At 43.7% G+C, this 27,673-nt stretch overlaps 2 protein-coding genes and 1 pseudogene across 8 annotated transcripts in view; 1 reads left to right on the top strand and 2 right to left on the bottom strand.

Annotated features, from left to right (window-relative positions):
• Nucleotides 1-15,330, bottom strand: part of ITSN2 (intersectin 2) — an 87,667-nt gene extending 72,337 nt beyond the window's left edge. The window contains exons 1-2 of one of the 6 annotated variants that reach the window (XM_082215728.1): nucleotides 15,158-15,330; nucleotides 6,456-6,519 (exon numbers count right to left, since the gene is read on the bottom strand). In XM_082215728.1, the coding sequence (XP_082071854.1) occupies nucleotides 6,456-6,483 (28 nt within the window). In that variant the 5' untranslated portion in view covers nucleotides 6,484-6,519; nucleotides 15,158-15,330. Of the gene's footprint in view, nucleotides 1-6,455; nucleotides 6,520-14,738; nucleotides 14,863-14,908; nucleotides 14,931-15,157 lie in introns of those variants that run through there. The other 5 variants (XM_082215724.1, XM_082215727.1, XM_082215729.1 and 2 more) reach the window with 5 other exon arrangements.
• A 567-nt stretch (nucleotides 15,331-15,897) lies between these two features.
• MRPL19 (mitochondrial ribosomal protein L19) lies at nucleotides 15,898-21,147 on the top strand. The gene is made up of 6 exons (XM_082215821.1): nucleotides 15,898-16,117; nucleotides 17,515-17,632; nucleotides 17,725-17,843; nucleotides 18,474-18,608; nucleotides 19,405-19,586; nucleotides 20,831-21,147. Exons 1-6 carry the CDS (start codon nucleotides 16,024-16,026, stop codon nucleotides 21,056-21,058), a joined length of 876 nt encoding a protein of 291 aa, XP_082071947.1. The 5' UTR covers nucleotides 15,898-16,023; the 3' UTR covers nucleotides 21,059-21,147.
• On the bottom strand, nucleotides 16,555-17,521 carry LOC309528430 (ATP synthase membrane subunit K, mitochondrial pseudogene; annotated as a pseudogene). The gene has a single exon. The product of its transcript is annotated as an ATP synthase membrane subunit K, mitochondrial pseudogene (transcript).
• Nucleotides 21,148-27,673: the final 6,526 nt, after the last annotated feature.

Raw genomic sequence — 27,673 nt, 5'->3', positions numbered from 1 at the left:
TTCACACATCCTAGTGAATTCAATTTACTCCCAGGTAAATGGGATTAGGATTGAAGCCTTAGGCTATAAAAATTTACAGTGGTACTTTGGTTTTTGGACATCTCCATTGCCAAATGTTTTGTTTTTCGAATGCCCAAAACCCAGAAGTGAATGCTTCCATTTTCGAATGCACCTCGGAAGTCGAATGGCTTCCACTGCGTCTGTTATTTTACAATTTTCTCTATTGAATTGGTAGCCCATCCTTTGCGCCTCAGTTTTCAATTGTTTTGGAAGTCCAACACTCTTCCAGAACAGATTACGTTCAAAAACCTAAGTACAACTGTATTGATTAAACTTGCATTTACGCTGTGGCAGCATTTCTGTCACAAGAAGCATAGTGACTTTAGCTTTTGGTGATGCAACACATGTGTCAGAGAAGTCATCATCTTGGAAGAGACCTTCCTTTCATATGTGTGTGAGAAGGAAGAATGCTTCTAAAATGGTGCTGACATCTTCATTGCTTAAGATAATATTAACAATAAACATTATTTTTTGAAGATCTGATTTACTGTATGCACAATTTTTTAGTCTTTTATTTTTTAAAAAAAATAAACTGAACAGAAACTAGCAGTGGGTTGCTGTTCTTTAAAAGCCACTGCCACCTTAGACTGCATTAACAGAAGCCTTGTTCCCAGATTGAAGGTGGGAGCTCCCAGCCTGGAGGCCAAATGGAGCTCCCCACCTGCAGCCCCTCCTTCTCCCAGCCTCCAGGACTCTCCACAGGCCACTTCTCTCGTGGGCCCTGATCCATGTTCATGCTGAACTGTGGTTGCACCTCTAGCTTGCCTAGAGGGAGAGATGCAGAAAGCTCTGACTTCTGTGTGGCTGGAATGCTGCATAACCTACAAGGTTAAGAGCCACATCTGTTTATGGTTTACACAAAGATAAAACAGCAAAATAAAGAAAAATGTACAAACCTACTTTAAGATGTACAGAAGTTAAAATACTAAAACAGATTAAAATTGCCTTGGCTTTCTGAGCATCTGGGTAGACATGTCTAATCAATAATGTTTTTAGCTGGCAGTGAAAAAAATACAGTGACGTTATCACAGAGCTTTTTAAATTTCTGAAGTGTTGCAGTTCATGCTCTCTGTTGCTCCAGAAGCCAGGACAAGAACCAATGGGTGGAAGTTGCAGAGAAGCCAATTTCAACTGCAAAGTATGAAAAACTTCCTAAGATAAAGTGCTGCTGGACAGTAGAACAGAGTGCCTTGGGAAGTAGTCAACTCCCTTTCACTGCGAGTATTTAAGAAGAGGCTGGACAGCCACCAGTCAGAGATGCTGTAATTGCATCCTGCACTAGGTTGAATTAGATCATCTCTAAAGTCCCTTCCAATTCTAAGACTGATCAAACTAATTAATGCTGCAATTATCTCTAATTTAGTACCAGCCTGACACAAGACCAAAGCTTCACTTCAGGAAGGACTACTCCAAATGAAGAGAAATGGCTGAGTAGGGGAAGAAGCGTAAGATTTTGTGTGTGTTACACAAGCTTCTACTGTTCATATCAGCTGCTCAATCACCATATTCAAGGAGAAAAGTACTCTGGCCATTCTGTATCAGTTGCTCTCTTTTTCCTTCACCAAAGGGATAGGATAGGGTCACCCCCTTTTTCTGTCATGGTCCTTGTGCCTTTAACAGGAATACATCAGAAATACAGACTTCCCTGCCATCGTAACTTTAAGCCCAAAAGTCATCCAAATGTCATAGACCAAATGGAGCAAACAGCACGCAGACCTAGTGGTGGGAGGAAAAAATCCTTAAATAAGAGACACGGGGGAATGATTAATGGACTTCAATGTCTGTACACTAATGCGCAAAGCATGGGAAATAAACAAGATGAGCTTGAGCTCTTGGTACAGCAAAATAAATATGACATAATAGGCATCACTGAAACCTGGTGGGATAAGTCCCACGATTGGAATGTAATAATGGAGGGATACAATCTGTTTCAGAGAAACAGACCAGACAAGAAAGGAGGAGGAGTGGCGTTATATGTCAGGCATGTGTATACCTGTGAAGAGATCCAAGATTTAGAACCTCAAAGCCAAAGTGAGAGCATTTGGGTCAAAATTAAGGGAGAGAAGAATAACAGTGACCTCATTGTGGGAGTTTACTATAGATCCCCAAGCCAAACGGAGGACATAGATGATGCCTTCCTGGAACAGATGGCCAAGCATGCAAAAGGAAGGGAGATAGTAGTAATGGGGGACTTCAATTACCCGGATATTTGTTGGATGTCAAACTCAGCCAAGAGCATAAGGTCAAACAGATTCCTCACTGGCCTTGCAGACAACTTCATTGTCCAGAAAGTGGGAGAAGCAACAAGAGGAACAGCCATTTTAGATCTGGTCCTAACCAATGTTGATAACCTGGTTAGTGGGGTAGAAGTGGAAGGATCATTAGGCGCGAGTGATCATGCTCTTCTGAAGTTTACTATACAGCGGAAAGGAGCAGCCAAGCATACTAGGACTCAATTTCTTGACTTTAAGAAAGCCGACTTCATAAAACTTAGGGAAGTGCTGGGTGAGATCCCATGGACAGTAATACTAAAAGGAAAGGGAGTTCATGATGGCTGGGAGTTTGTTAAGAGGGAGATAGTAAAAGCACAACGTCAGGCAATACCAATGAGACGGAAACATGGAAGGTGCCTAAAGAAGCCAGGGTGGCTATCTAAAGAACTTTTAACTGAGTTATGATTAAAAAAGGATGTGTACAAAAAATGGAAAAGGGGGGAAACCACCAAAGAGGAATTCAAACAAATAGCCAGCACGTGTAGACACCAAGTCAGAAAAGCTAAAGCACAGAATGAACTCAGGCTTGCTAGAGAGGTTAAAAGCAACAAAAAAGGTTTTTATGGGTATGTTCGTAGCAAAAGGAAGAACAAAGAAACAGTGGGGTCACTCAGAGGAGAAGATGGTGAAATGCAAACAGGGGACACAGAAAGGGCTGAACTCCTCGATGCCTTCTTTGCCTCAGTCTTCTCCGATAAAGAAAACAATGCCCGACCTGAAGAATTTGGAGCAAATGATTCAGCAAAGGAAACACAGCCCAGAATAACTAAGGAGATAGTACAAGAATACTTGGCTGGTTTAGATGTATTCAAGTCTCCAGGGCCAGATGAACTGCATCCAAGAGTATCAAAAGAACTGGCAGATGTGATCTCAGAACCACTGGCAGTCATCTTTGAGAATTCCTGGAGAACAGGCAAAGTCCCGGCAGACTGGAGGAGGGCAAATGTTGTCCCTATTTTCAAAAAGGTGAAAAGAGAGGACCCAAATAATTACCGCCCAGTCAGTCTGACATCAATACCAGGGAAGATTCTGGAGCAGATCATTAAGCAAACAGTCTGTGAGCACCTAGAAAGGAATGCTGTGATCACCAATAGTCAGCATGGATTTCTGAAAAGTAAGTCATGTCAGACTAACCTGATCTCGTTTTTTGACAGAATTACAAGCCTGGTAGATGAAGGCAACGCAGTGGATGTAGCCTACCTTGATTTCAGCAAGGCATTCGACAAGGTGCCCCATGATATTCTTGGAAAGAAGCTGGTAAAATGCGGTCTTGACTATGCTACCACTCAGTGGATTTGTAACTGGCTGACTGACCGAACCCAAAGGGTGCTCATCAATGGTTCCTCTTCATCCTGGAGAAGAGTGACGAGTGGGGTGCCACAGGGTTCTGTCTTGGGCCCGGTCTTATTCAACATCTTTATCAATGATTTGGATGATGGACTCAAGGGCATCCTGATCAAATTTGCAGATGACACCAAATTGGGAGGGGTGGCTAACACCCCAGAGGACAGGATCACACTTCAAAACGACCTTGACAGATTAGAGAACTGGGCAAAAACAAACAAGATGAATTTTAACAGGGAGAAATGTAAAGTATTGCACTTGGGCAAAAAAAATGAGAGGCACAAATACAAGATGGGGGACACCTGGCTTGAGAGCAGTACATGTGAAAAGGATCTAGGAGTCTTGGTTGACCACAAACTTGACATGAGCCAACAGTGTGACACGGCAGCTAAAAAAGCCAATGCAATTCTGGGCTGTAGCAATAGGAGTATAGCATCTAGATCAAGGGAAGTAATAGTGCCACTGTATTCTGCTCTGGTCAGACCTCACCTGGAGTACTGTGTCCAGTTCTGGGCACCACAGTACAAGAAGGACACTGACAAACTGGAACGTGTCCAGAGGAGGGCAACCAAAATGGTCAAAGGACTGGAAACGATGCCTTATGAGGAACGGCTAAGGGAGCTGGGCATGTTTAGCCTGGAGAAGAGGAGGTTAAGGGGTGATATGATAGCCATGTTCAAATATATAAAAGGATGTCACATAGAGGAGGGAGAAAGGTTGTTTTCTGCTGCTCCAGAGAAGCGGACACGGAGCAATGGATCCAAACTACAAGAAAGAAGATTCCACCTAAACACTAGGAAGAACTTCCTGACAGTAAGAGCTGTTTGACAGTGGAATTTGCTGCCAAGGAGTGTGGTGGAGTCTCCTTCTTTGGAGGTCTTTAAGCAGAGGCTTGACAACCATATGTCAGGAGTGCTCTGATGGTGTTTCCTGCTTGGCAGGGGGTTGGACTCGATGGCCCTTGTGGTCTCTTCCAACTCTATGATTCTATGATTCTATAAGCCCAAGAAAGCTTTCTGTTGAATTTCTGATTATGCAACCATTAAAGACACACTGGCAGGAAAAAAGGAACCAACCGTAGTTCAGGAAGTGACAATGCCTCTGGGAGTTAGAATGGCCCAACATAATCTAATAACAAATTTCAGCCATTTCCTCTTGTGTGTGTCTCAACGGGTGTTTACAGTGAACCCATGTTCAGTACAGAAGCCGCAGCCAAGGCTCAGGGGCTCTCCACCCACCCAAGGTTCAGCGCCTGGCCTCTCCAGTGAAAATGACCCCTTGGGCAGAAGAGAGAGCATTGTGCAAGACCAGAGGTGGCCAAGATGGTGCCCCATGGGCATTGCTGGACTTCAACAACCATCATGCCTGACATACTGTCCCTGTTAATGGAGGCTGATGGGAGTTTTGGTCTAACATCCTGTGGATGTCCTGCTGGCTATCCTTAGGCTGGGAGATCAAGGATTTAACCTCATACAAGATCACTCTGTAGACTCATCACTTTTACACAGGTTGAGTTAATATCTAGTTGCAAGTCCCTTTTAAGTATTAAAAAAAGTATTAAAACTTCCTAAATCATTATTTTAAAGTGTTTTATTCAATCATAAAATAAAGACAGCCAATTATGCAAGCTTCAAAAGTGGTAATGCTCAGTGTGAAGAGATTAAGTATGCATGGAAAAACATGAGAATGTTTCACAAACTTCTGATTTATTTAGAGAAACAAATTGCATGCTTTAATACTTCATGCAGTAAATGCAGCCTTGCAGCTAGCAGAATATTTTACACTGCTCACATGTGGGCAAACATTTGCATGAGGTAGCAATTTTTTTACTTATCCTCAAGCCTATCTTAACTTCTCTGTTCTAAATATCTGCAACAGTGAAATAAATTTAATTTTACCAGCTTCAAGGGTTTAATGAGCTTATCCTGAAATTCCATTTTTGGTTCTTACTGGACTTCCACAGCAAATTCAGCAGCTGTAAAACTATTTTCTTTCCTTCTACAAACAAAATCAAAAGGATGATAAACTAATATGTAAATATCAAAGCTGTATTCAAAATAAATGCTTTTAGATGAGCAATTTAAATGATGTGAAAAGCATTTATCATGAAATATTATGTCTTTAAAAAATTGATTTTAAGACTGTATTCCTAAACTTATTATTCTTATTCTTATTCTTATTATATTTGTACCCCACCCATCAGACTGGGATGCCCCAGCCACTCTGGGCGGCTTCCAGCATATATAAAAACACAATAAAATATTAAACATTAACAATTTCCCTACTTACGAGGTTTCTCACTAAACACAGTCGGGCTTAGTTTTTTGTAAACGTGAACAGGATTGCTTTGCCCATGTTTTCTGCTACTACACTTATTACCTTAAGCAACAGAACGTCTACAAGCCTTTCATAACCTTTTTGGGGGGATGGGGAGGTACCATTTATGTGACATGGCCTGATAACCAAGGACACAGCTTGCCACTCACAGCTGAAGAGCTCCGAAGGCTGTCACACTGTTCACAGGGGATGTTTCAAGCCTTAAAATACAGTAAAATTAGCAGCTGCTTCAGGCAGCTCATGGTGCCCTCTATAAGCTCCGGCAGAAGGATCATGGAAAACACACAGAACAAAATTCTGTAGGCAAAAGTAGATAGTCTTCAGAAAATTTACCAAAATTCTGAGGCATATCAATCTTAGAATTAATCAATAATACTGTAATATACGAGAAAGACAAAAAATCTTCCTCCTCAGAGGATACCCTACACAAGAGCTCCTTACCATTCATGGCTGTGGGAATGTGAGTCATTCTGCTCTGGAATGGTTCTTCCTAGCTCTCAGCCATCTGCAACATAACAACATTGGACCATGAATAATGCAGCAGGGGCAGGATGTCACTCAGCTCCTGCTAAGCAAAACCAAAGTATACCCCCTTCAGCTGACATGCCTGACAACAAACTATACAGAATTCTATACCACCAATAAAGATGCTGAAATGACAAGGTGTGGGGAATGGGATTTTTACTGGGTATATGATGCAGCCTAGAAACTGGAAATCTTTCCTTAAATGGAGAATGGGACCAATTGTGGAATGATGAGAAACAATAAAAGGCGGAGATTAAAACACAAAAGAACAACTTGGAACAAGAATAAATATTGCAACTATATTTCTTTTCAAGGGTTAGCATAAATAACTTAATGAATCAATGTCTCTAAGCTACAATCTATAAACGCCTTATTTTGAAGGTGAGGTAAAGTAAATGTAAAGGACCCCTGGACGGTTAAGTCCAGTCAAAGGTGACTAAGGGAGCTGGCGTTTGTCCACAGACGGCTTTCCGGGTCATGTGGCCAGCAGGACTAAACCACTTCTGGCACAAGACACTATGACAGAAACCAGAGTGCATAGAAACGCTGTTTACCTTCCCACTACAGCAATACCTATTTATCTACTTGCACTGGTGCGCTTTCGAACTGCTAGGTCTGCAGGAGCTGGGACAGAGCAACAGGAACTCATTCCATTGCGCGGATTCAAACTGCCCACCTTTTGATTAGCAAGCCCAAGAGGCTTGGTGGTTTAGGCCACAGCGCCACCCATGTCCCAGGTGAGGGAGGAATTGGATACAGGAAAAGGAGAAGGTCCAGCAACAACATGACTTCAACTATCCTTGGTTAAGGAGGGCAACCAAGATGGGTCTGGACACCAAGTCTCATGAGGAATGGTTGAGTGAGTTGGGTATGTTTAACCTGCAGAATAAGAGACTGGGAGGAGATACGATAGCCATCTTGAAATATCTCAGGGGCTTTCACATGGAAGATGCAGAACACTTGTTTTCCTGCTCTGAAGGGTATGACTGGAACCAATGGCTTCAAGCTCCAAGAAAGAAGATTCCAGCTAAACATCATGAAGAACTTTCTGATGGTAAGAGCTGTTAGTGGAACAGACTCTCTTGGGAGATTGTGGACTCTCCTTTCTTGGAGGTTTTTAAGCAGAAGGTAGATGGCCATCTGTTAGGGATGGCCATCCAACTTTAGTCGAGATTCCTGCATTGCAAGGGGTTGAACTAAATCAGTGGTTCCCAATTAGCTAAGCACTTTAGAAAATTTTGCCATCTCTATGGTAGTTTTTGTTATGTGAATGGTGCCACAAACCCCTTGGGGTCCACAGACCACCAACAATGATCCTTGGGATCCCTCCCACCTCTACGATTCTACAATCCTAAACCAAGGTGTCCCCATATGTGGCTGATTTAGCAGAACCCAGTTGTTGCTTTTCTGCTTTGATCTGTAAGCAGAATAGCAATTTCTGCCTTTCCCTTTTCATCAGCCTCAGATACTGAACCATGGCAGGAGGGCTAAGGAACACAGACACCATTCTCTCTCACTGTAGCCCCTGCAGGTGCCATTTAGGGGGAGAAATCTATGTTAACGCAATGCTATTTGGAAGTGATAGAGCAGATTCCGAGAGAAGGTGGATGCCTAGGAGTTTTTGAAATCAGTTTGAAGGTTACTTCTCAAGCAAACAAATTTTTGACTCTTGAAAGTGATTTATGAAACTTGCAAGAAATGAGGCAACTTGATTTCAATGCTTTGCATCTACTAAAAGAGAGAACACACAGGCAAGAAATTACACACACACACCCCTTGATTCAGAAGAGAACATTATTAGGGAAAAATTGAAAGGATTAATTCAATTGGAACAATAATAGATTAAGAGGGTCAAATCTCTTGAGACATATAGAAGCTACAGTACTTAAAAAACCAATTGACTTACATAAGAAATATACTAATAACTGAATCACACGGGAACATGAAATGGCGACACCATGATCTTTCAGACCCTCAGTGGTGCTTCCCACCCTGAGCTATTTCATCGACTGAATGACTACAGCTTCTCTGGCCAAGAGAGTCACAGGATACCACAGGCTTCATATATCCTCTCATCATTGCCATTTGTGGGCTACCAGGAGACCTCATTGTGGGAGTTTACTATAGATCCCCAAGCCAAACGGAGGACATAGATGATGCCTTCCTGGAACAGATGGCCAAGCATGCAAAAGGAAGGGAGATAGTAGTAATGGGGGACTTCAATTACCCGGATATTTGTTGGACGTCAAACTCAGCCAAGAGCATAAGGTCAAACAGATTCCTCACTGGCCTTGCAGACAACTTCATTGTCCAGAAAGTGGGAGAAGCAACAAGAGGAACAGCCATTTTAGACCTGGTCCTAACCAATGTTGATGACCTGGTTAGTGGGGTAGATGTGGAAGGATCATTAGGCGCGAGTGATCATGCTCTTCTGAAGTTTACTATACAGCGGAAAGTAGCAGCCAAGCATACTAGGACTCAATTTCTTGACTTTAAGAAAGCCGACTTCATAAAACTTAGGGAAGTGCTGGGTGAGATCCCATGGACAGCAATACTAAAAGGAAAGGGAGTTCATGATGGCTGGGAGTTTGTTAAGACGGAGATAGTAAAAGCACAACGTCAGGCAATACCAATGAGACGAAAACATGGAAGGTGCCTAAAGAAACCAGGGTGGCTATCTAAAGAACTTTTAACTGAATTAAGATTAAAAAAGGATGTGTACAAAAAATGGAAAAGGGGGGAAACCACCAAAGAGGAATTCAAACAAATAGCCAGCACGTGTAGACACAAAGTCAGAAAAGCTAAAGCACAGAATGAACTCAGGCTTGCTAGAGAGGTTAAAAGCAACAAAAAAGGCTTTTATGGGTATGTTCGTAGCAAAAGGAAGAACAAAGAAACAGTGGGGTCACTCAGAGGAGAAGATGGTGAAATGCAAACAGGGGACACAGAAAGGGCTGAACTCCTCAATGCCTTCTTTGCCTCAGTCTTCTCCGATAAAGAAGACAATGCCCGACCTGAAGAATTTGAAGCAAATGATTCAGCAAAGGAAACACAGCCCAGAATAACTAAGGAGATAGTACAAGAATATTTGGCTAGATTAGATGTATTCAAGTCTCCAGGGCAGAGATGAACTGCATCCAAGAGTATCAAAAGAACTGGCAGATGTGATCTCAGAACCACTGGCAGTCATCTTTGAGAATTCCTGGAGAACAGGCGAAGTCCCGGCAGACTGGAGGAGGGCAAATGTTGTCCCTATTTTCAAAAAGGGGAAAAGAGAGGACCCAAATAATTACCGCCCAGTCAGTCTGACATCAATAGCAGGGAAGATTCTGGAGCAGATCATTAAGCAAACAGTCTGTGAGCACCTAGAAAGGAATGCTGTGATCACCAATAGTCAGCATGGATTTCTGAAAAATAAGTCATGTCAGACTAACCTGATCTCGTTTTTTGACAGAATTACAAGCCTGGTAGATGAAGGGAACGCAGTGGATGTAGCCTACCTTGATTTCAGCAAAGCATTTGACAAGGTGCCCCATGATATTCTTGTAAAGAAGCTGGTAAAATGCGGTCTTGACTATGCTACCACTCAGTGGATTTGTAACTGGCTGACTGACCGAACCCAAAGGGTGCTCATCAATGGTTCCTCTTCATCCTGGAGAAGAGTGACTAGTGGGGTGCCACAGGGTTCTGTCTTGGGCCCGGTCTTATTCAACATCTTTATCAACGACTTGGATGATGGACTCAAGGGCATCCTGATCAAATTTGCAGATGACACCAAACTGGGAGGGGTGGCTAACACCCCAGAGGACAGGATCACACTTCAAAACGACCTTGACAGATTAGAGAACTGGGCAAAAACAAACAAGATGAATTTTAACAGGGAGAAATGTAAAGTATTGCACTTGGGCAAAAAAAATGAGAGGCACAAATACAAGATGGGTGACACCTGGCTTGAGAGCAGTACATGTGAAAAGGATCTAGGAGTCTTGGTTGACCACAAACTTGACATGAGCCAACAGTGTGACGCGGCAGCTAAAAAAGCCAATGCAATTCTGGGCTGCATCAATAGGAGTATAGCATCTAGATCAAGGGAAGTAATAGTGCCACTGTATTCTGCTCTGGTCAGACCACACCTGGAGTACTGTGTCCAGTTCTGGGCACCACAATTCAAGAAGGACACTGACAAACTGGAACGTGTCCAGAAGAGGGCAACCAAAATGGTCAAAGGCCTGGAAACGATGCCTTATGAGGAACGGCTAAGGGAGCTGGGCATGTTTAGCCTGGAGAAGAGGAGGTTAAGGGGTGATATGATAGCCATGTTCAAATATATAAAAGGATGTCACATAGAGGAGGGAGAAAGGTTGTTTTCTACTGCTCCAGAGAAGCGGACACGGAGCAATGGATCCAAACTACAAGAAAAAAGATTCCACCTAAACATTAGGAAGAACTTCCTGACAGTAAGAGCTGTTCGACAGTGGAATTTGCTGCCAAGGAGTGTGGTGGAGTCTCCTACTTTGGAGGTCTTTAAGCAGAGGCTTGACAACCATATGTCAGGAGTGCTCTGATGGTGTTTCCTGCTTGGCAGGGGGTTGGACTCGATGGCCCTTGTGGTCTCTTCCAACTCTATGATTCTATGATTCTATGATTCTATAATGTTGCAGTTGGTGGAGAGGTAACCAAAGAACCGGCCCAGGTTACCGACACCCGGCAGACATAGCACAAATCAACAATGTTTTTCTGGGCTGCATCAACATAAGCACTGTGTCCAGCTCAAGGGAAGGCATAGTACCACCCCTATACAGTGGTACCTCAGATTACATACGCTTCAGGTTACATACGCTTCAGGTTACAGACTCCGCTAACCCAGAAATAGTGCTTCAGGTTAAGAACTATGCTTCAGGATGAGAAGAGAAATCGGGCTCCGGCGGTGCGGCAGCAGCGGGAGGCCCCATTAGTTAAAATGGGCTTCAGGTTAAGAACAGTTTCAGGTTAAGTATGGACCTCCAGAACGAATTAAGTACTTAACCTGAGGTACCACTGTAATTCCACCTGGAGTCCTGTGTCCAGTTCAGGGCACCACTGTTTAAGAACAATGTGGACAAGCTGGAATGTGCACAGAGGAGTTAGACCAAGATGACCAAGGGTCTGGAAACCAAGCCTTATGAGGATCGGACTCAGTTGGGGGAGTTGGGCATATTTAGCCCAGAGAAGAGAAGGCTAAGAGGTGACATGAAAGCCATCTTCCAATATCTAAAGCAGGCTTCCTCAAACTCGGCCCTCCAGATGTTTTGAGACTACAATTCCCATCATCCCTGACCACTGGCCCTGCTAGCTAGGGATCATGTGAGTTGTAGGCCAAAAACATCTGGAGGGCCGAGTTTGAGGAAGCCTGATCTAAAGGTCGGTCACATGGAAGATGGAGCAAGCTTGTTTTCTCTGTAGGACCCAAACCAATAGATTCAGGTTACAAGAAAAGATATTCCGACTCAACATTAGGGAGAACTTCCTGGCAGTAAGAGCTGCTTAACAGTTGAACAGACTACTTTGGAATGTGATGGCCTCTCCTTCGTTGGAGGTGTTGAAGCAGAGGTTGGGTGGCCATCTGAATGTTTAGCTGTAATTTCTGCAGTGCAAGGGATTGGAAGTGATGACCTTCGGGATTCCTTTCAGCTCTACAATTCTATGATTCTGTTATGCTTCTTAAAATCTTAAAACCACGGGGAGTAGCTTTGGGAATTAGTTTTCAGCAATATGTGGATGATAGCCAACTTTCTCTCTTTTTAATTTCATATTGAGGAAACTCTGGATGTTTTGAAGTGGTGTTTTGAGTGCAATAATGGACTGGATGTGAGCTAATAAAACGGAAGCTTAACTTTGGCAAGACAGGCAGGTGACTGGTCAGTAGGACAGCTGAATAGGGAGGAGTGATAGATAAGGTCCACAGCTTAGGAATCCTTGTGGGCCTGTCCTCGGTGCCAGAGCCTCACATGGCAATGTAGCAAGCAGAACCTTGGCTTGTTAAAGCAGATTTGATCACTAGGTAGGCAACCTACGGCTCATGGGCCACAAACAGCCCATGGGGGTTGTTTTAACTGGCCCACCAACTGAGCTGCCCTCTCGGTGAGTCCCCATATGCTGCGCTAAACCGGCACAGCACGGCCCGGGGGCTCACTTCTGTGGCGCTGGGAATCGCATCTGCACATGCGCAGATGCCAGAAATCACGGGAACATGAGCCATCCGGCCCGTGGAGGGATCTCCGCTGGAGTGAACTGGCCCAGGCAAGGTAAAGCTTGCCGACCCCTGCCCTGGTCAATTCAAACTGACCAAGTGTAACATACTCTATGTGGGTCTGCCTCTCAAAAGTACTGTATCAGGAAAGTTTAGATAGCAGAACTCTCTTCCTATCCTGTTTTTAGTTTCCATGTTATCCAATGTTAGTCATACTCAGAGTAAACCAATGAAATTAATAGACGGGACAGGATTATTTCAATGAGTCCACCATGAATAGACAGTCATGGGGAAAAGAAAGTACACCTTCTTTGAATTCTGTGGTTTTACATATCAGGACATAATAACAATCATCTGTTCCTTAGCAGGTCTGAAAATTAGATAAATACAACCTCAAGGTCTATGAGCCCCATAACACCACTGTGCAGGGGTAGCAAGACACCATGACAACGAATCAACAAGGGGCACCACAACTGCACACTCATTGGAAACAAGCCCATGTCTTCCTTGGTAGGTCAACAGAAAAGCACTGAAATAGGATTTCGTTTAAATCACACCATGGGAAAATGTGGAATCAAGGCAAAATTCATGTTTTGGATTCATACTCTGCAAAAGAGCGTGGATTGCACAAAAGAGCGTGGGTTGCAGCTTCTGTTACATAGCTATTGTTGTTGCAGCATGCTCAGGTGTGCATGCCATGATTGGTGGGTGGTGCTGTAGTAACCAGGAATACTGTGGACGTTTGCTGATTGCTGATGGGTTAATTATAGTTTCTACAGCGCCTATGCAGTTGGCTTTACTATTAGGTACAACTCTGATGTGGCGAGATCATAAGATCACCCTGACCATTTCCTTCATTTTATTATGTTTAAATATGACCTTGTATTGATCTTTATATCTGTTCTCATGAAAGAATAGCATCTTATACAAAGAATACAGTTAAGTATGATTACACAAAATGCAAAAGCCAAAATAGTATTTTATGATTAGTACAAATCGTGTTTCAGCTGTAAAATCTGGAAGATTTGCAAAATGCTAATTCTCATTATGCCTGTATTCATGGAGGGGGGGGTTGAGTGATTTACTATTCATTTTTGAGGGAAACAGACACATTCCCCCTTTGTTGGGAAAGCTATGACATGCAAGTCATAAGGAACTTTGAATATTAGTACTGTAATGTTGTCTTTCATGTTTCAAAAATAAATTTTCCAGACCTTTTGGTTGCAGGTGACACTGAAATAACCAATCACTGACACTGAAATGACAGCCGGGGAGGGGGGAGAACCTTTTTGCCCCATCTTTACTGTATTTCTGCATCCTTACAATTTTAAAATGTTATTGCCAGTGTTCTTTTTCTAGAAAAAGAAGTGCTGGAACTCACAACAAATCCATAGTTTTCTTATAATGACAATGGTGGCCACCTGAGAGGTGCTGGAACCGAGTTCTGGCAAGTTCTGGATGAAAAAAAAGCCCTGGATTGCATTCTGAACACTGACAAGACAGGCTCTGTCCACCACAAACCATTATATCCAATTGTAAACTCAGAACCACAACTTCTTCCCCATATTGTTCATAATCACCTGTAGAAAAGGTGTGAGCTCTACATAAAAAAAAATCCCCATGACTGCAAAAATACAAATTTAACTCTTAAAGATCTTCCCTAAAATGCACCACACCTTCAGCTACTGCTGATCATCATGATCAATAGGATACAGTCATTCTACTCCCGGCAAATCTCGTTTTCTGTTGCTACCACTATGGTGGTTTCCATTTTTTAAAAAATAGAATATAATTCTGATGATCTGGTTTGGCAAGGACTTCCAATACTTGACTATCAGAATCCTTATGCATGCCTCCCTTTATGTTCGACGATACTTTCCAGTCTATACATTTTGAAAATGAGGCTTAATCTCAATAAATAAAAGAAACTTACTGCTTCTTTGAAAATGTAAATGCCTATGTTTCCTTGCCTTGTTCCCTCGTCTCATTGCCACCCGAGGAAAGATGCCGGAATGAACAGGGCCGCGGTTCCACACATGCGGGAAGCGGGCGACCAGAACATGCTCTTCCTATCATCGTTCCCCGTCCTTTATCTCACAGGGACCTCCGACCCATTTTAACCGCATTTAAACTGAGGTACCTTTTGTGCCGCGCCGCTCTCGGGCACGACAGAAAAGGGCATCTCAAGACGAAGCGCGAGAAAGGCGCTGCCAGCTGCCCCAAGCGCCCGGGGGCCGGGGAGCGGCGGCCCAAGCGGAGGCCCCGGCGGCCAAGGGAGGCCGCGCAAGACGGGGAGGCGCTCGGGCCTCGGAGGGGCCCTTGGCCGGCGCCCCGAAAGGCGGCCTGCCGCAGCCAGCGAGAGGCAGAGGCCTGGGCAGCCGGCGCCTACCTGTTGCGCTCGCTCGCTCGCTGGCTCCTCTTCCTCCTTGGCCTGCTCCGAGCGAGAGCGCGGCCGCCTGCCTCCCCTTCCTGGCCCGGTCGCGGTCGCGCCTCCTCTGGCTGCGGCGGGGCTGCGTCAAAACTCCGAAGATGGCGGGAGGGCGGCCCAGGGAGGGAGCGGGGCCTCGGCAGGGCCGGCCGGGGGCGGCGGAGCCGGGGCTCGGAGCCCGCTTCGGAAGGCTCCCCTCAAGCACCTGCCGCCAAGGCCGAGCCCGTCCGGCTCTCTCCCGACTCGCGCCCTGGGGCGCGCCTCCGTGGCCCGAGACGGCGCCGCCAAGAGCCTCCCCCGCCTCAGACCTGTCTGCTCCCCCGGGGGCGCGTGCGCGCAGGGCGAGGGAACGGGCCCATTCCGTGGAACCGGATAGTCGGGTCCTTAGTCGCTCTCTGATCAGGGGGCGACAGGCGAGGCGGGCCGAGATGCCAGGCTCCGCCGCCCGGTTTCGTTTGTTCGGAGGCGGCGCGTTTTTGTGTTTCCTCTCGCAACCCGCCTTGTGCTCCCCGGGCGAAGGCGGTACAGAAATGTAACAAATAAAGGAAACGCCATAAAAACAGCAGAGAAACGGACCTTGGTTGCTGCTGCCCTCTGTTCCAAGTGTGCTTTGCTGGGCTCCCTCCCAGTGGCGAGTCCTCGGGCCGCGGTGCTCCGTCCCGCCCGAGAGAAAAGCGAGACGAAGGCGGCAGAGGCGCGTCTCTTCGCGAACGAATAGCTCTGTGTTCACTCTCGGCGCCGAGCAAGTCCGGCCAGGCGCAGCGCGCGGGGACTCGCGTTTGGATCAAGATTGTCCCCGCTGAGGTTGCCGTAGCCGCGCGCAGCGCATGCGCCGCTCCTGTTGCTGGCAAAAGTGCTTGCCCGCAGCTGTCATGGCAGCCGCTCGCGGGAGGCTCCCGCCTCTGCTCGGCCTGCGATGCAGTAAGTGGGGAGGGGGGAGGATAAAAGGGGGTTCGGCTCACAAAACCCGAAGGGGCCCGGAAATTCCCGAGGGGCGCTCTCTGTGTGAGGTAGCGCTTCAAAGAAGTTGCTGAAGGAGCCGCTGCCGCCGCCTCGGCACGTGCCCGGGGGCTCGGGGGGCGACAGCGGCGCTTTAAGCACCTCGGCCTTCGCCGCCGCCGGTCATTCGGGGAACTGTTCTTGGTTAAGGATGCTGAGAGTTCCCCCCTTGGAAACTGGGAATTGTTGTGACTCTGCGAGGAAAACGGGGGGGGGGGCTCTTAACAGCTCTCACCCCCCTTAACTACAGCTGCCAGAATTCTGGAGGGGGGGCGTATCATGGTGGCTTAAGCATAGGGTGTGAATGTGACGCTCGTCTATATGCAATCCCGGGCAAACTTAAGCACAACTCAAATTGATCTTTTTCTTTTTTTGTAATGAAAGCTACAATTTGCTTTTGGAACAGAATTCAGGATAACATTTATCCTAGAGATACAGTCATGCCTAAGGATGTATCCGTAATTTCTCAGCACAGATTGAAAGGGCTCCCTAATTGAATTGTGCACACTAGAACTCTGCATGTTGTTTATACAGTCATACCTCGGGTTAAAGACGCTTCAGGTTGAGTGTTTTCAGGTTGTGCCCCGCGGCGACCCAGAAGTAATGGAATGGGTTACTTCTGGGTTTCGCCGCATGCACAGACGCTCAAAATGACGTCATGCACATGCATAGAAGCAGTGAATCGCGACACGTGCAGACACAGGTTGCGTTCTGCTCAGGATGCGAACGGGGCTCTGGAACGGATCCCGTTCGCATCCAGAGGTACCACTGTATGTAGAATAGAGTGGCAATGTGTACAGATGACAAACTTCATCATTGTTCATGATATATTGAAGTGTACATCAACTTCTACTAGTTATATTACGTGCATGGTCCAGTGTCAACATGTCAACCCATCTTATTTCTGTGTCATGGCTGGAGTTTTCTTCTTAGGCCTCAGTTTAAAATACAGGATGATACTTGCAAGCATTGCATATGTAGCTATAACATAATCTATTCTGCCTGTTAAGGTGTAGGTACTGAAGTATTTCCGAAACCTTGTGAATTGGTGTTGTGACCCAGCATTGTGCCCTGCCATCACTACTAGTCCAAATGTTTCTCAAATGCGATTAAACACAGATATCTCCTCAACAGGTGGATTGATTTTACACTGCAAATCTGCTTTCTCCTCCCACCATTCAATCAAATTGATCTTTTCTTTTTAAAAAATTGTAGCACAAAAGATGTAGCACACGACTGTTTTGCTGTAATGCAAAAAGGATCATGGAAGCTGAATGATTTATTTCCAGCCACGTTGTAACCAAATTTGTCTGTTAAAGGGAACCTTTCTTCCTCGGTTGGACACCTCAAATCTAAAGATGGAGAAGCAGCAAAATTCAAGCCACCTCCCAAGCCAGTCATTGTGGATGAATCAAAAACCCAAACAACAGAGACACGGTAACAAATTTTTAATTTTATGTTCAGCTGTATCTCATTTGTTATTTATTATAATAACAAGTTACCATTTGCATTATTTATGTTTCTGACAGATTCTTGAGTCCTGAATTCATCCCTCCTCGGCAGAGAACAAATCCTTTCAAGTTCTACCTTGAAAGAAGCGACATGATACAGAGGAGAAAAGTAATGAATATTCCGGAGTTCTATGTTGGTCAGTTATGTCTAAAGTGGAACTTTCATAATATTGTGTTGGATATATTACCAAAAATAATGAATTCAATACCAATGCCATTTTATCTTCAATTTAAAAGACATTCCCAAATATTTTAACAAAACAAGTGTTGAGTCTTGCGGAATTCTGTACTTGGCCATTGAGACCACCAGTCAGTTTGAATTTTCCGGAAGGGGATAATTAATGGTCCCTTAATTACATTACATACATCTCCCCTGGCATGGTGCATAGTATTTGTCCCTGTTGTTTTCCTGAGCACATTTTAGTGGGGGAAAGATGAAAAGGGAAGCTATAGGATAGCTTTATAAATTAGAAAACTTTGCCTCACTCATCATTCCACATCACTGTAGAGCTATATGATTGTGTGTACTATTGAAACAATAATTTGAATGCTATTACAAAGCAACCATTCTATTATGCCAGAAACAGTCAACATGCAAAAGAAGCTATATGGAACTAATCTTTATTGTCTAATATAAAATCATGTACCAAGGTAAATAATAATAAATGCCATGCTCGTTAATGTACTAAAAACTAAGTTTGGTTTTTATTATCCTTTCTGCCTCTGTTGGTGAGTGTCTGGGCTTTAAATGGTTTCTTTTCTTGCAGGAAGTATACTTTCTGTTTCTGCCGCAGATCCCCATGCTAGTGGGAAAAGCAGCACTTTTGTAGGACTTTGTATTCAGCGATCAGGAAAAGGACTTGGTGCAACTTTCATACTTCGCAATATAATAGAAGGACAAGGTGGGTGCATACTTTAATGTTCATTGTTTTCCAGCTGAGGGAAGTGCTGGAAACCCAGCAATGGCTTTAGTGGCTTTTCAGCAACATTATTTGGATATAATGAAAATATATTCCATATAGGGTAACTGTTGGCTGTCCTTAAGCCAGGTTCAAACAATTAAAATAATGTTACCAAGAACTACTTAAGTTGGCATGAGGTTGCATGCAGGAAAACACTGGATTGGGATGTCTAGATTTTTTAATTTAAAAATCTGCATTGTATTGCAGATCCATTCTATTACCTGAAGTGTTAGGAACACTTTTTATTCTTGACAATCTAGTTAACTCTCCGTTCTAAAGGAAAAGGTAAAGGGACCCCTGACCATTAGGTCCAGTCGTGACCGACTCTGGGGTTGCTGCGTATGTCCACAGACCGCTTCTGGGTCATGTGGCCAGCATGACTAAGCCGCTTCTGGCGAACCAGAGCAGCGCACGGAAACGCCGTTTACCTTCCCACCTATTTATCTACTTGCACTTGACGTGCTTTTGAACTGCTAGGTTGGCAGGAGCAGGGACTGAACGATGGGAGCTCACCCTGTCGCGGGGATTCGAACCGCCGACCTTCTGATCGGCAAGTCCTAGGCTCTGTGGTTTAATGCACAGCGCCACCCATGTCCCTCCATTCTACCAGCCCTCAAATGTTGTATAACTCCAAATATTGTTTATTCTTCTACCAACAAAAATTGGTTCATAACAAAGAGTACTGTCACCTATTTTTATAATGTCATTTTCTGTATTTATCAATTTTCCATTTAAGGTATTGAAATTTGCTATGAACTATACAATCCTCTAATCCAAGAGATCAAGGTTCTGAAACTGGAGAAAAGATTGGATGATAACCTGATGTATTTACGGGATGCCCTTCCAGAGTACAGCACTGTTGATGTTAACATGAAGGCTGTCCCACTTTCAGCTATGGAAGAAGTTCCTGTCAACAAGGTAGCAGCAAGGAATAACTGGTGTTTGTGACTGGCAACTAGTTATTCTGAAACATCATTTTGTAATATGAAGTTGTCGCATTGTACTATTCATTTGTTTTGGTGTTGTGATAGTGGTAGAGGCCCTCATGGGAATGGCTTTCTGCCCTTTCATCATTACATTACACTTGAGATGGCTTAGCTCCTTTAGAGCTCAAACCTAGCAGAAAAGAAGTGTTTTCTTCTTGCTAGCAAGCAATGGCACGTTAGAGCTCCAATGAACTCCTGAGCAGTCTGAAATGGTTACCTTTAGATGTTGATTGGAGTTCTAACACAGCAGAATAGTTGAAGTATAGGGTTCTTAACTCCTTGTCATCAAGCTTGGATATTGCAGTTGAGCTCTATGGTTAATTGCTATCAGTAGGCAGTTCTATAATATATTTTTTTGTTGCTGTCTTTGCTACTATCCTTAATTAGTTTCTGTCCTCTACATCTCCATTCTGCTGTAGCCGTTATTGAAGGCAACCATGATAAACACCTGCAGGTCTTCAAGTAGGCCATAGCAAAATAAAGAAGATGTTCTTTTACGTACACTGGCATGGCTAGGGCAAAGATGGGAATTGTACCCAAAACGTAGTTCCCAAAAAATATTGCTAAGTGCTAAAATGTCATAAGAATTTGAGCATAACTGGCACCAAACTGAGAAAGAAACCCAGTGGGCAGTCCAGGGGATCATTGGAAGTATCTGTGCATACAGCATTGCTTATGCCAAGCAGGTATAAATGGGATGTCATTAAAGGTCCATAGAGTAAAAAAGGTAAAGGACCCCTGGACAGTTAATTCCACTTAAAGGCAACTATGGGGTTGCAGCGCTCATCTCGCTTCAGGCTGATGGAGCCAGCATTTGTCTGCAGACAGCTTTCCCGGTCATGTGGCCAGCATGACTAAACCGCTTCTGGTGTAATGGAACACCGTGATGGAAACCAGAGTGCATTGAAATGCCATTTACCTTCCCACCGCAGTGGTACCTATTTATCTACTTGCACTGGCATGCTTTCAAACTGCTAGGTTGGCAGGAACTGGGCAGAGCAACGGGGGCTCACCCCGTCACAGGGATTTGAACCACTGACCTTCCAATCAGCAAGCCCAAGAGGCTTGGTGGTTTAAACCCTCATCCCTGGTCCATTGAGTACATATAACTGAAAGAAAAATACTCGCTGAATATCAAATATATGATCTGACATACATTTCTTTCAATTATGCTAGATGAAAGTCCGAATGAAACCGAAACCATGGTCAAAACGCTGGGAACATCCAAAGTTCAATATCCAGGGCATTAATTTTGACTTGTATCTTAATGAAAGACACAAAGCGAAAGTAGAAAAATGGCAAATGCCTTGGAATGAATTTGATATGCTGAAAAAGTATGATACATTAGAAATTGAGAAGAAAATCTGGGAAGAAGTGAATGAAGAGCTGAAAAAAACGGTATAGAAATTGTGGAAAACTACATGTAAAGACTACCACCATTAATTTTAGCATTTTTATGTTGAATAATAAACACCCGTATGAAAATTTTCAAACTGTTAGTTTTTTGCAGTGTCAGCACGAACTATTGCTATTTGCTTTATATTCTTCAATAAATTCATTTTGTGTTTAATAAGATGATCAAGAAAATACTTGTAGGGCATGCAGAATACTTTTTTATCTATGATCATAGGAAACTGGAATTGAGTTAGACGTAGAACTCCCAATTTACGAACAGTGGATGTGTCTACTAACTTCTATGAGGTTTAGATGGAACTATGAAAAAGCCAATAGCATGTCAATACTGATAGCAGTTGTTGTTTAGTCGTGTCCGACTCTTCGTGACCCCAGGGACCAGAGCACACCAGGCACTCCTGTCTTCTACTGCCTCCCGCAGTTTGGTCAAACTCAAGTTGGTAGCTTCGAGAACACTATCCAACCATCTTGTCCTCTGTCATCCCCTTCTCCTTTTGCCCTCCATCTTTCCCAACATCAAGGTCTTTTCCAGGGAGTCTTCTCATGAGGTGGCCAAAGTATTGGAGCCTAAGCTCAGGATCTGTCCTTCCAGTGAGCACTCAGGGCTGATTTCCTTAAGAATGGATACGATTGATCTTCTTGCTGTCCATGGGACTCTCAAGAGTCTCCTCAGAGCCACTGTCATACAAAACAGAGGTTCTGTGCTCACATAAGAGAAGATGTTTTTAAGTTGTAATGATGAAGATGACAGTGAAGAGCGTAATCTTTTACTTCTTATACTGGGGAAAATTTGAGACAGTTCTTCCTAGAGATTTTGAAAGGAGACAGGTGGCATAGGATTTTCCAATCATCATTACTTTAATCTTGTCAAGTTTAGCTTTAGTTGCAAATATAGTAACCTTTTGCTGACAATGAGTTGGTTAAAGAAGAAATAAGGTGTTAATGTTGCCTCACTAGAACTCTTCATATACATCCAATGACATTTGTAAAAAAAGGTTTCTTCACTGAAGGTCCAAAGGAGAGCAGTTGATTAGTATACTTTCTAGAACTTCCTCACTCTTTAATTAGTAGAGTCATTCAGTATTATTACTGTAAGAAGCGGCCTTGCTCACCAGCCCTTGCCACAGAGCTAAGCGGTATAAAACATTGCATATATTAGAACACAACTTCCCATGGGGGCACAGCTATTGTCAGAAACCACACTGCGGAATCTCATGTCATTTGCATGTGCATGAAGCTGCAAGGAAGCTTAACTATTTCACAATTGTATACCAAAAGGAAATTGCAAAATACTGTAGTAAAGGAGGGATGAGCAGCTGTTTTTGTGAGTAAGCAAATTAAAGCACAGGAGGAGGAGAAATAAATGGACACTGGGTTAACTTTAATGTGTATAATTTAATATACACTAAAAAACTATACAAAAATAAAACCAAGTTTTAACCTACCCTATAATTTTATAGAATTGAGTATTTATCAATTTGAGTATTAACAGAGGCAACTAAAAAGGTCATGTCAATTTTCATAAATTGTTTATAGTGGAGTTACTGAAATTAACTACAGTGTTACATACACTTTGTATTTTATCTCTTTCAAAGTACTGTACAGGGATGTTTTACCAAAGTAGCATTTTTGGTATAGTTCAATTAGTAGCTTCTATCTCCCATATAATCCTTGCCATTAAATTGTTGTTATAGGTGGCATGTAACACAAAATCTGCTTGGTGTTTGAAGCCACTAAAATTGGAATTGGGCAGTCAGGAGAACCTCACCACCCAAATGCAAATTCTGCATTCTTGCTGCTCTTGCCCATCATGATTAATAACACCCAATAGGAGGGGAATTGGACAGGCGGAACTCCTTGCTAAAGGGACAGCCCTGGTGCCTCAAAAGAACCAGCTGCAACACACCAAAAGCCCTCATTTGGACCCACAATTACCTGTCACCCAATTGCAAAATCCTCTTTTGTGGATGTCATTTGCAATGTACTTGTGTGGGTGGCAGGAGACTGAGTTCAGATGACATGGGTTATGTGACCTGGTTTTGGAATAGAAACTAACTTGGTCACCCTTATTGGCTTTTATTTTTTAAGGAGATGGACAATTCCTGTTGATTCTCATGGATCTCTCAGCGGCTTTCTTTTTTTTAAAAAAAGATATTTATTAAGAGTTTTTAAGATATGACAAGAAAAAAGAAAAATTAACATACAAAATAAAAAACAGTTAAAAACGCACATTAATTTTCAATAACATAACTTCCATACACTTATTTCCTCGGACCTCCTTATACCTCCCTTCTTTGTATTCCAGTTCGATTTGTTAGTTCAGCAAATCCTTACCATTAAACTTTTACCCATTTGTAAAACCTCTTCTTTTTCCCCCCCATATCTCTTAAAACATTACAGCTGGAAACCGCTTAATTTCTATCCAACATCCTTCTAACATTCATTAATTTTACAATGTTTCTGTAAGTAATCTTTGAATTTCTTCCAGTCTTCTTTCACCTACTCTTCTCCCTGATCTCAAATTCTGCCAGTCATTTCTGCCAATTCCATGTAGTCAATCACCTTCATCTGCCATTCTTCCAGGGTGGGTAGATCTTGTGTCTTCCAATACTTTGCAATAAGTATTCTTGCTGCTGTTGTTGTATACATAAAAAAAGTTCTGTCCTTCTTTGACACCAATTGGCCGACAATGCCCAGGCCTCTGGTTTCTTCAGGAAGGTGTATTTAAATACCTTTTTCAGTTCATTATATATCATTTCCCAGAAAGCCTTAATCCTTGGGCACGTCCACCAAAGGTGAAAGAATGTACCTTCCGTTTCTTTACATTCCCAACATTTATTATCGGGCAAATGATAGATTTTTGCAAGCTTGACTGGGGTCATGTACCACCTGTATATCATTTTCATAATATTCTCTCTTAAGGCATTACATGCCGTAAACTTCATACCTGTGGTCCATAACTGTTCCCAGTCAGCAAACATAATATTATGTCCAATGTCTTGTGCCCATTTAGCGGCTTTCAGTGCTATTGATCATTATATCCTTCAGTGTCGCTTTTCTTGGATGGGAGTGGGAGGCATTCAGTGACTACAATTCTACCTGGAATATAGTTTTCCAAAGATGGTATATACAGGAGGGAGCAACGAAAACCATCCCAATGAAAAGGAAATGCAAGAAAGCAAAGTGGCTGTCCAACGAGGCCTTACAAATGGCGGGGGAGAGAAGGCAAGCAAAATGCGAGGGAGATAGTGAAAGATACAGGAAATTGAATGCAGATTTCCAAAAATTAGCAAGGAGAGAAAAGGAGGCCTTCTTAAACAAGCAATGCAAAGAAATAGAGGGAAACAACAGAATGGGAAGAACCAGAGATCTGTTCAAGAAAATTGGAGATATGAAAGGAACATTTCGTACAAAGATTACCATAATAAAGGACAAAAGTGGTAAGGACCTAACAGATGCAGAAGACATCAAAAAGAGGTGGCAAGAATACACAGAGGAATTATACCAGAAAGATATGGATGGCTCGCACACCCCAGGTAGTGTGGTTGCTGACCTTGAGCCAGACATCCTGGAGACTGAAGTCTAATGGGCCTTAGAAAGCACTGCAAATAACAAGGCCAGTGGAAGTGATGATATTCCAGCTGAACTATTTAAAATTTTAAAAGATGATGCTGTTAAGGTGCTACACTCAATATGCCAGCAAGTTTGGAAGACTCAGCAGTGGCCAGAGGATTGGAGAAGATCAGTCTACATCCCAATCCCAAAGAAGGGCAGTGCCAAAGAATGCTCCAACTACCGCACAATTGCACTCATTTCACATGCTAGCAAGGTTATGCTTAAAATTCTACAAAGAAGGCTCAAGCAGTATATGGACCGAGAACTCCCAGAAGTGCAAACTGGATTTCGAAGGGGCAGAGGAGCCAGAGATCAAATTGCAAACATGCGCTGGATTGTGGAGAAAGCTAGAGAGTTCCAGAAAGACATCTTCTTCTTCATTGACTATGCAAAAGCCTTTGACTGTGTTGCCCACAGCTAACTATGGCAAGTTCTTAAAGAAATGGGAGTGCCTGATCACCACATCTGTCTCCTGAAAAATCTCTACGTGGGACAAGAAGGCTGGGCTGGATGAATCCCTAGCCGGAATTAAGATTGCCGTAAGAAATATCAACAACCTCAGATATGCAGATGACACAACCTTGATGGCAGAAAGTGAAGAGGAATTAAAGAACCTTTTAATGAGGGTGAAAGAGGAGAGCGCAAAATATGGTCTGAAGCTCAACATCAAAAAAACGAAGATCATGGCCACTGGGCCCATCACCTCCTGGCAAATAGAAGGGGAAGAAATGGAGGCAGTGAGAGATTTTACTTTCTTGGGCTCCATGATCACTGCAGATGGTGACAGCAGCCACGAAATTAAAAGACGCCTGCTTCTTGGGAGAAAAGCAATGACAAACCTAGAAGGAGAAGAATAGGAGAGTTTGGATTTAATATCCTGCTTTATCAGTACCCGAAGGAGTCTCAAAGTGGCTAACAGTCTCCTTTCCCTTCCTCCCCCAGAACAAACACTCTGTGAGGTGAGTGGGGCTGAGAGACTTCAAAGAAGTATGACTAGCCCAAGGTCACCCAGCAGCTGCATGTGGAGAAGCGGAGAAGCAAACCCGGTTCCCCAGATTACGAGTCTACCGCTCTTAACCACTACACCACACTGGCTCACTAGACAGCATCTTAAAAAGCAGAGACATCACCTTGCCAACAAAGGTCCGTATAGTTAAAACTATGGTTTTCCCAGTAGTGATGTATGGAAGTGAGAGCTGGACCATATAGAAGGCTGATCGCCGAAGAATTGATGCTTTTGAATTATGGTGCTGGAGGAGACTCTTGAGAGTCCCATGGACTGCAAGAAGATCAAACCTCTCCATTCTGAAGGAAATCAGCCCTGAGTGCTCACTGGAAGGACAGATTGTGAAGCTGAGGCTCCAAGACTTTGGCCACCTCATGAAAAGAGAAGACTCCCTGGAAAAGACCCTGATGTTGGGAAAGATGGAGGGTGCAAGGAGAAGGGGACGACAGAGGACGAGGTGGTGGGACAGTGTTCTCGAAGCGACCAGCATGAGTTTGACCAAACTGCGAGAGGCAGTGGAAGACAGGGGTGCCTGGCGTGCTCTGGTCCATGGGGTCACGAAGAGTCGGACATGACTAAACAACAACTGCATCCTAGTGTTTACCCAAGATATTGGCACAGGGTTATATCGTGTCTTCTGTGCTGCTTATCAAATCCATGAGATGGCTAGGACAAATGGTTTGGGGATTTAAGATGAGGCTCCATCAATGCATGGATGAAGCCTCTTCATCTAATGCATCTCAGGCACTTTCCTGGTGTAAGTGATGAGCTGGATAAGACCTCATGTCGTCAATCCAGACAAGATGGAGTTGCTGATAATAAATGGTTCATCAGATTTGAAATTGGTGTTTGGCCTCTTCTTCCTCTTAAGGGTCAGGGTTGTAGCTTGTCATCAAATCCCGCTCTGCCTGTGGGTGCCCAAGTGGGATCTGTGGCCAGAAGTGCCTTTCCTTCACTCCAGTGGGTGGGCCATCTGTGTTCCTTTCCAGAGTTATCTATCCCTTGGTTATTTCCAGGTTGGGTTACTGCAATCTGCCTTATGGGAGGCTGCCTCTGAAGAGTATTTTGAAACATCCAACTTATTTAGAAAATAGTAGTGAAATCATTAACTGAGATCTGTCATGCTAAACATATTAGCCCAGTGCTTAAAGTGTATTGTTGAGTACAGTTCATATGTTGGCTCAGTCAGTAGAGCATGAGAGTCACAGCACGATCCCCATGTTGGACAAAAGATTCCTGCATTGCAGGAGGTTGGACGAATGACCCTCTTGGTCCCTTCTATGAAAACTAGAAAGGGCCTTTGGACCAGAGTATCTGAAGGATGGTCTTCTTCCATAAGAATGTACCATTTAGCTCAGGTCATCAAAGCCCTTTTGGGGGGGGGCAGGGGCTTTCAGCGTTTAGGTGAGTGGCTAGCAAAGAAGGCATTTTTCATGATGGTGTTTGGTCAGTTGAGCAGCATAGGTCAACTGATCTTCCTGTTGGACCACAGTGGAGTGTGAACTATTCCATAAAGCCAAGAAATCTAGTTTACCCTTTTAAATTTATTAAGTTGTCATGTGTTAAGGAAGGACAGGACTAAAAGCCACTTGCCTAGAGCTGTGGCAATATTTGTGTCAAATCTTCCCGATTAGTCACCTTTTATAACTGCAGGGATCTGTGCACAGGAGCACAAGTGGTCATTAGCAGCAAAGAAACTGCCTTGAAACTCCCACAACTCTCCATGGTTTCTGCAGAAAACAGGGCGTTGCCTGTTTTAAACTGTGTAGGCTGACTCTGGTGTTGCAGGATACAAGTCAAAGAGAAGAACTATTCAGCCAACCACTCATGTTCATAGGAACCTCCCTGACAACATACCAAGAAGCAAAATCAAGGAGGGCCCTAGCTCTGTCACAGCACATGCTTTGTCTGCTGAAGATCTGACTCAGTTCCTGATATCTCCAGGGAGGGCCAGAAGAGACTCCTTCCTGGCTGAAATACTTGAG

This window comes from Podarcis vaucheri (assembly GCF_965113315.1).
Source record: "Podarcis vaucheri genome assembly, chromosome: 3".
In the NCBI taxonomy this organism is placed as follows: domain Eukaryota; kingdom Metazoa; phylum Chordata; class Lepidosauria; order Squamata; family Lacertidae; genus Podarcis; species Podarcis vaucheri.
This window is presented reverse-complemented; position numbering and strand designations above follow the sequence as displayed.